This window comes from Vitis vinifera, chromosome 4, assembly GCF_030704535.1.
Source record: "Vitis vinifera cultivar Pinot Noir 40024 chromosome 4, ASM3070453v1".
NCBI lineage: Eukaryota > Viridiplantae > Streptophyta > Magnoliopsida > Vitales > Vitaceae > Vitis > Vitis vinifera.
In genome coordinates, this window is record NC_081808.1 from 25,697,727 (window position 1) to 25,706,420 (window position 8,694).

General features: G+C 34.5%; 1 protein-coding gene across 4 annotated transcripts; it reads left to right on the forward strand.

Moving 5' to 3' along the window:
• The first annotated feature begins 2,733 nt into the window (after positions 1-2,733).
• Positions 2,734-8,409, forward strand: LOC100253302 (protein PIN-LIKES 3). Of its 4 annotated transcripts, none has more exons than XM_002264570.4 (12): positions 2,734-3,200; positions 3,365-3,490; positions 3,695-3,853; positions 5,473-5,552; positions 5,661-5,785; positions 5,964-6,082; positions 6,304-6,543; positions 7,007-7,099; positions 7,381-7,481; positions 7,611-7,663; positions 7,768-7,953; positions 8,046-8,409. In XM_002264570.4, the coding sequence occupies exons 3-12, from the start codon at positions 3,719-3,721 to the stop codon at positions 8,168-8,170; spliced, it is 1,257 nt and encodes a 418-aa protein (XP_002264606.1). In that variant the 5' UTR covers positions 2,734-3,200; positions 3,365-3,490; positions 3,695-3,718; the 3' UTR covers positions 8,171-8,409. The 4 variants fall into 4 exon arrangements, with proteins under 4 accessions (XP_002264606.1, XP_059592536.1, XP_003631924.1 ...); XM_059736553.1 differs by having other exon boundaries at positions 2,735-3,200; positions 3,309-3,490; XM_003631876.4 differs by having other exon boundaries at positions 2,780-3,200; positions 3,392-3,490.
• Positions 8,410-8,694: the final 285 nt, after the last annotated feature.

The following is an 8,694-nucleotide window of genomic DNA, read 5'->3' on the forward strand; positions in this document are numbered from 1 at the left end:
AATATTAAAAAAAATAATTGTCCAAATTCACTCAACATGTCATGTTTTGCTCAAACCGCATTAGGCCAATTTTCCCAACTTGCATGCTTATTGATGAAATGGATAACATTGGAAGTCTATTCATGGATTTGGAGACATAGTTTCTCAAAGGGAGGAACAATGGAGTTTTGATTGTGATGTGGGTTAGGATGTGAATAATGATTGCTACCCATGGAAGTTGTAATCTCAATCCATATAAATGTATGATAAAATTGAAGTCATTTGATGAGTGTACAAATATATAAGATTAAAGTATAAACAAATGAATTCGAAGTATGAAACAATGAGAACAAGTTACAAAGCAATGAAATTAAATTGTATACATGACATGTTATGGTTTGTTCCACTTTTCATAGATATCCATTAGATATGGTAACAAGACTCAAAATGATGTGGAGTGGAAATGTAAAAAATACACTACTAGTGACAAACAAGAATATATATATATATATATATATATATATATATATATATATATATATATATATATTTAAGATTAAAAATAAATTAATTATTTTGACTTAATACATAAATTTATATTAGTAAATTATTTTATCAAATATATTTAATTTAATTTAAATTAGAGTGTGCTTAAAAGTATTTTTATTTGAAGTGTTTTTAGTGAAAGTATTTTCTTTATAAGTGTTTTTAAGAAAATCATTCATTAAGCGTGCATTTGACAGTGATTTTAAGAAATATTTATAATATTTTTAACACTTAAAAATTTTTATCTCACAAATATGAGAAATATTAAAAACACTTTCCATAATTACTGTTAAATATACTTTAAAAGTTTTTCCATAAAACATTATAAATAATTTTTCAAAATTTTAAAAGTGTTTTCTATATTTTATTAAACATCTAAAAGCGCGTTTGACAGTAATTATAGAAAATATATTTGAAAAATAAAATATTTAAAATATTAAAAAAAAGATTATAAACGTTTTTTAAAATCATTATCAAATGCATTCTAATTTTTCTTCAAAAAATTTTTTTAGATGAAAAAAATGTTTTTTTTTAAACTACTGTCATCTTACAATTGGGAAAATGCGTCCAGACGCCTAAAAAAAGGCATAAATTATTGTTTGTGTCTTCCTAAAGTAGTAGAAGACATGAAAATCACTAAACAGCGCTTTAAAACTATGAAATGTGGGCATAGTGGGATAGTGATCCCTGCGCAGTGCGCACTGAACTAACTGCCTGAGGGCCGACTACAGTCTACCAAGCCCATTGCTGGCAAGCAACATATGACACTAACTAAATGAATTCACCCAAAGATTTAAGACTCAACCAGTCTCATTATTGCAATGTGCCAACGGAGCTAGAAAGTGAAAGTACTCTAGAATGCTTTATCTATGATTTACTTACAATAAAAAGGATTTTAGTAATTTATTATATTGCTTGCTATGAGATTATAATTAGTTGATACCCGAATTCAATTGGGACATCAGATATAAAAAAGAAAGAACCTAAACTTCTCTTACTTTAACGCAAAAAATATTAAATAATATTAAACATTGAATTAATTTATTAAAATATCACTCCCAATAATTTTATCAAGCATTTAAAGTTGCATGAAACATTTAATTTTATAAGAAAAGCAATTCTAAATATCAAAAAACACTTTAGGCTTTTAAAGAATCATGCCTTTTAAGCGGGATATAAGAGTTGATTTGATCATGTGTTATGATGTTTGTTTTTAAAAATTATTTTTTATTTTTTTTAATAAAAATAGTATTAATGGTGAAGATCAATCAAATAGTATTATGAAATTTTAAAAATAGTTTTATGTTTTTAAAAATAAAATAAAAACTTATTAAAAATTGTGTTGGGTGTAGCATATGATGGTAATTTATTAAAAAAATTTATGTTACATCGTAACAAGAAAAGGAAAAGAAAGATTCAAAGATACAAGAAACCTAAAATCATTAATTTGATAAATAAAAACAAAATACAATAAAAATTATTTGACAATTTATATAATTTCAAAATTATAATTAAGAAAAGAAATAAATTTCATAAAGCTTGTAAGAAAAAATAATTAATTTTAAAATTCTATTTTATTTTTTCATTCTTCTCAACATTCCCATATGCAAATGGAATTAATCTTTGAATTTTCTTTACGGAATGTTAAAATAAAAAATAAAAAAGTGAAATGAATTTTGTTTTTTGAGAATAAAAATATTATTATTATAAAAATTAAATCCAGTTGTATTAAGAATTTAATTCATTTGTTGTAGATGGATCTTAATTTGTATCTTATTTTAATTTCATTTTCCAATGTAAATTATATTTTTATTGTTGACTTTTACGCGTTTTGAGAGATGGGTGGAGATTGGTATGAACATGTTTTGGTTGCCAATGTATTGTGGGCCAAGTAATTAGTATTTAGTCACGTTTTGTGAGAGGCAATAAATTTGGGGGACCCCCATTCCAATTGGATACAAAATAAATCATTGATGATGAAAGCTTGATAGACTAATTATTTCAATATTTTAATTTGAATATAATTCAATTAAACCATAAAATATCTTAATGCAAAACTTAGAAAGAATAATAAGAAATAAGAACAAGTTAAATCAGTCATTCTGTGATAGTGATAAAAACTCTTTTTGGCATCGTACCAAAGTGTGGTAACTGGTAACCAACAACAAAAATTAATATTTGAAAAAACTATTTTCACATCTTTGTTTTCCAAATTAAAAATCTTTGGAGTACCACTTTTGCCTGGTTTCGGAAGTGTCTTCCCACCCCTCTGCTGCTCTCAGAGGCCTTAAGCATTAAGGATCTAGTGATGGCCCGGCCCGGCAGGTAGTGCACCCGCCAGCTAATACGCCCTCCAGACGTTGAAGGTTAGTTGTGACGAGCAGTCAAAGAGAGGGGAGGGGCGCTCTCATCCACTGGTATTGGTGATGTGAGAACGTCTGGTCGTGCACCTTCACCCACATTGATGATTATCATATAGCGGTGGAGCCCCCTCTCCCCTTCCTCCCCCACTGATCATGCCGTTTTCGCAGCTGCCATTTTCAAATGCCTCACCGTCTTCCACTACTTCCCCATCTTCTCTTCCCCAATATAATGCATCCCCCACCCTTTCTATGCTGTGTTGTATTGTGAGCACTGAGCATTGGGCAGCTGCAGTGGAATTTATTAATTAGTTGGTATGTTTTTTCTTCTTTTCTGTCTTCCTCCCTTTTCCTCTGCTTTTCCCTTTTTCAAATTAAATATTCATTTCAAGCCATTAGGAGGCTCTCAAACCGTCTGGGCAGGTCTGCAAGGGGAGAAAATATTTATTATTGAACGTTGAGTTCTTTTGCTTTTGAAGGTATAGTTGAAAGCCAGTTTGTTGCAGGCATTCTTAGCCACGTCAGAAGCTATTCTCAAGCACCCTCCAAAAAGTTTTGCCTGGGAATAGTGGTTCAAGGATACGGAATCGACTCCTGGGCTTCAGGTCACTCTGATGATCTAATCTAATAGTCACCATTTCCGTTTCTGAAATGTTTTTATTTATTTATTTATTTTTATAAGATGATCTCTATATATGTTTCTAATTCATTTCAGGGTTTAACTTGTTTGAGTAAAGTACTTGATTCCCCTGAGGAATATGAACCTTCCTTTTTTAAAAGAAAAATGTTTTTTGTTTGTTTGTTACCAGATTGATCAGGGTAGAAGCTAAGCAATGGGGTTCTGGAGTCTTTTTGTTACGGCACTTATGCCAATTCTGAAAGTACTGGTGGTTACTGGGATTGGCTTATTCATTGCCTTGGAGCGTATAGATCTCTTGGGGCCAACTGCTCGGCATCACTTGAACACTGTAAGTGAATAAATCCTATTTTAATTGGCCCTTTTCTTCTTCTTGTTGGAATTTAGTTTTTTTTTCTTCTTAAATATCAATCTAGGCCTACCAAGCAATAGTTGAAGAGAATATTTATATTCTAGCTCAAATCTGTGTGGTAAAAGGATAGTGGAAAGTCAGGCAGATCAGATGCCAGAGAAATAGAATCTAATTAAATTAAGCAGGGAGTGTGGCCAAAGGAAAAAAGTGTTTGCAGTGTTGAGGAATGATAGCCTAATGGGTAATAGAACAAGTTGACGCGAGGAAACATTTGCAAGTTTTATCGTCCACATAATGTCCTGTTGTGGTAGGCAAGACAGAGTTATAGCAGATGACAGTAGTGGCATATCCATATTTTAATACTGGATTCTGGGTGTTACAAAGCCTTTTCAGAAGAATCAGAAATCAGAGAAAGGGGATGAGTGGGCCATGGTGTAACCCATTACCAGGGACACCATCAGATACCACAGCGATCACTACACACACACATATATATAATTAAAGCTCCTATTGTTCAGCATGACAGTCATCCCCTGCTTCGCTACTTCTTTCTCAGCCCATCTATCATTGCATCTCTTATCTACTTCAGTGAAGTGGGATCTTGAGGACTCAGGAATTCAGGATTTTTACAATATTAAGGAAATATGAATACAGTTCTTGCTTTTCAGTTTTGGGGACGGAGCTCTCTGTATGGTGGTCGTATTTTGGATGATGAGGAAAAAAAAGGAGCAGTTAGTTCTGTTGCTCAAGATGGAGACGATGATTCAGTATGGTGGCTAATGAACCAGTACCGGCACCATGGAAGCAAAGATGGCTTCTTTTTTCCTCCATCTTGTTGATTAGATTTGCCGAAGATAAGACTTAGGGCGTGAAGATGTTGATTTAGTTGCTATATAGGACAGAGGAGAGGAAGCTTCGAACTCACCCATTAAGAAGATAGTATTATTAGTTTTTGTTTAATTAATGCTATTGCTTGGACATCTCTGTTTGAAAATTTCAATTTGATTTTCAGGTCCCTTTCATCAGGCCCATTCCCAGATGAGGTCAATGTAATTTACTCACACAGACAAAGCAATTAAAGAGGGGAGTTTAATGAAGCAACAAAACCGTTCTTTTTCTAGTCTCTGGTCTTCTAGGTTGCAGCAGAATACATTGCAATTCTAGAATCTAGTTATATGTATTCTGGGATGTAATACACACATTCGGCTTTGGGTGCTGGTGCATTCTCTGCAATTAAACTGAAAATCATGGAAATGGAACACCCAAAACAGGAATATTAGCTTTGTAAATTGTGTTGGCCGGAGGTTATTGCGTTCTTGGACATCACATGGACTACCCTTGCCATTTGAGCAGGATTTGAAGATGAAGAGTATGCATCTTCATACTCTTGTAAGCCATTTAGTTGACATTACACTGCTTTACAGCTTCAAACCTCTAGGAGATCCATGTTTGAAGTTTTCTTTTGGTTAATTTTTGAATTTTGTGCGGTGTATATGCTTGCTTGCCCATAAATGTTTTTTTTTCTTCTTGAATATATTATTGTGTCCCACTCTCTCCATCCCTACCCATGACAACAAAATTTGATGTGTTCTGAGCAGCTTGTGTTCTATATATTCTATCCTGCACTGGTAGCTAGCAACCTGGCCGATACAGTTACAGCTAGTAGTTTGGCTACAATGTGAGTTCAGTTCTGTTCACTCTTAAGATACTTCCCATTCATCAACTGCTGCTTTAAGTTCATTTTATTCTCTATCTGTTTCACCTATAATTTTTGGTTAAATTATAGGTGGTTCATGCCAGTGAATATACTTCTGACTTTTATCATTGGCTCAGCACTTGGTTGGATACTCATAAAAATCACCAGACCACCCCAACATCTACATGCACTTATACTTGGTTGTTGTTCGGCAGGTAGGTGATTGTAACTATTTTCAAGTCATATGCATCACTAATACCATGCCTGACCAAACATTGGACAAACCAGTAAGATGGCAAATTTACCATTCTGGATCATGACACCATCTTGTACACCTTTTTCAATATAACCAACATCTGTCGATCATATATTTTGCTGGTATGTTATGCACAGGAAATATGGGGAACTTGTTTTTCATTATCATCCCGGCAATCTGTGAGGAGTCAGACAATCCTTTTGGCTCATCTGATTGCTCCACAGATGGAGACGCGTACGCTTCCCTTTCTTCTGCGGTATTAATCTTGATTCCTAGTCTAAAATTTTTTTTTGACATTGAATACATGCTTATTATGAACTATCAACTGTTCTGCTTGGTTCAAGTGTTGGGTCACACATCTGGATGAGTTGTCGCTTGGAAATTATATTAATGAGAATCCAATCCCTTCGATTGTTATGTCTTTGCTGTTCTTATGGATGTGTGGTTCATTTGTCTAAATTTTCTTTTTTACTCCAGCTGGGTGCCATTGGTGTTTGGACTTATGTTTACATGATTATGCGGATGTCCGCAACTAAGTGCAAAGGAGAAATCAATCTATGTAACTCCACAACCAGTGTAAGAACTTCTCGAGAAGCATTGGAAATAAGCTCAGACTGTTGCACTGAAGCATTGCTTCCTCCAAGGGATAGCCCAAGGTCTGGGAACTGGTCAGATGAAGAAGAACTGCCTCATGACGGATCTGAGGAAAAATCAGAGGTGTTTCCTGGTTTCACTTTAAATATCAATGTGATAGTTTATATGTATCTTTTTTAGAACTTTTGCTATGGAAGTTTGTTTTCAGGCTCATTTTGAAGATTATTCTTTTGATATACAAAAAAAGTGCATAAAAATTCTTCTGTTAGGTGGTAGAAACCTAGCTCAATGCAGCTGAGGTAGGATCTGGTTTCAGAAGAAGAAAAGGGCTCAAAAAAGAGAGATTTGAAACTAATAATCAAACTCCCTGACAGATCGTACCTCTGCTGTTCTGTAAAAGGAAAATACATATGCATCAAAATTTCTTATATAAAAGCCATATAAGTGAAGGGAGAAGTTTATAAGTCTATATTTTGTCTTCACACCATGTTGAAGATCTGCTATAGCCCATACCTGTAGAGGTAGTTCTGATTCTTATTCTTCACTCCTTTAAATGAAAAACGCTTTTATAACATTCTTGTAACAGGTGCCATTTTCAGAGAAGATTAAGCAGAAAGTTAAGATCTTTATGGAAAAGACGAACTTCAAGCAAGTGTTTACACCATCTACTATTGGAGTGGTATGTTCATAACACTTGATATATTCCATGATAGCTGCATGTTTGTGTAGCTAAGGAAGCAGAGTTTCCATTTCTTTGTTTTATCATTTATGACGCCTGCTGTATCAATGATCAAACACTTGGATAAAAGAATAGAACCTTTAGCAACCTAAGGGCATCACGTGCTTTATGATGTGTGTATTGAATGGCATTAAAGTTGGCCACAGAGCTGTTCTTTGCCTAATGTGAGACACTGCTCTGAGGGATCTCTTCATCAACAATCTTCTTGTTCTGTTTTGTAGATTTTTGGTTTCTTCATTGGGTTAATCCCTCCAATCCGAAAGCTAATTATTGGGGACAGTGCTCCTCTTCGTGTGATTGAGAGTTCTGCAACTTTGCTGGGGTATAAATCCTCTCATAGACTCTGTCCAAGTTCCTAATAGTTGAGGTTTGGCCTGATTTGAGTGTTGAGGACTAGCAGGCCACCCATGATAATATGTATACTTACAGCTGTTTATCCTCTGATTCGCAGGGAGGCAGCCATCCCATCTACAACCCTGATAATGGGAGCAAACCTCCTTTCTGGTGATTTCTCTATCTTGGTCTGGTGAAAAAATTTGGTCAAATGGGTGTTTAATATTCATCTTAGATTTTGCATCTACATTGTTTTTTTTTTTTGGGCCTTTCAGGTTTAAAAGGATCAGATGTTAGCATTGTTGTGATTTTGGGAATTGTAGCAGTTCGGTATATCTTTTTGCCTCTGTTGGGTGTTGTTGTTGTCAAAGCCGCAACTCATTTTGGGCTGGTGGGATCAAATTTGTTGTTCCAGTTTGTTCTCATGCTTCAATATGCAGTTCCGCCGGCAATGGGCACTGGTATGACTACCTCTAGTTAATTTGAGGCTTTCAGCTATGGTTGGCGCTTTTTGATACAAATTTTCATTATTTTTTTTTGATGAAAAATGCAGGTGTAATTTGTCAGTTGTTCCAGTTTGGACAAAGTGAGTGTTCAGTTATCATGCTATGGACTTATGCAGTGGCAGGCTTCGCTCTTACCCTTTGGTCCACCTTCTTCATGTGGCTTGTGTCTTGATTTGTATTTTGCAAAAAAAATTTCCCATTTGATATCATTCCGGACGCTAGGGTTATGTTTGTTTGAGAGGCTATAATTTGTGTTACAAGGCTTCATCATGGAAATACAATGCCTCATGTGTTATTAGATTATATAAATTGTCTTGTTGTGGTATACTTTTGGGTACCATCAATCATGACACATGATTACAAATTTTCGGAAATAATTCCAAGAATGCAGATATACATCAATTTCTTTCCCCTCCTGGATTTTGAATTTCATTTGTAGAGACCATAATACAAGCCATTACTATTTAGGGATGGTTGGGTACGTCATACGTGTCATCCCTATCAACTAATTAATTGCCTGCTTGAACTTAATATGGTGGTCCACACGAAAGCATGGTACTCAGGCAGATCGTTAGCTTCTTTGCTGTGCCAGGCTGACTTTCATCTATACAAATTTGTCGTAGTTGATGAAACGAAAACGAAATTGTCTCGGTGTCTCATTGTCTGATTGTGTGGAGGTCATCATAATCGTCTTTT

What these genes read in the sequence shown, in the direction of transcription:
- LOC100253302 (XM_002264570.4), top strand. Translation starts at nt 3,719, where the DNA reads ATGGGGTTCTGGAGTCTTTTTGTTACGGCACTTATGCCAATTCTGAAA. An exon ending in CTCGGCATCACTTGAACACT is followed by an intron (nt 3,854 to 5,472) that starts GTAAGTGAATAA and finishes TGTTCTGAGCAG; the next exon opens with CTTGTGTTCTATATATTCTA. An exon ending in AGTTCTGCAACTTTGCTGGG is followed by an intron (nt 7,482 to 7,610) that starts GTATAAATCCTC and finishes TCTGATTCGCAG; the next exon opens with GGAGGCAGCCATCCCATCTA.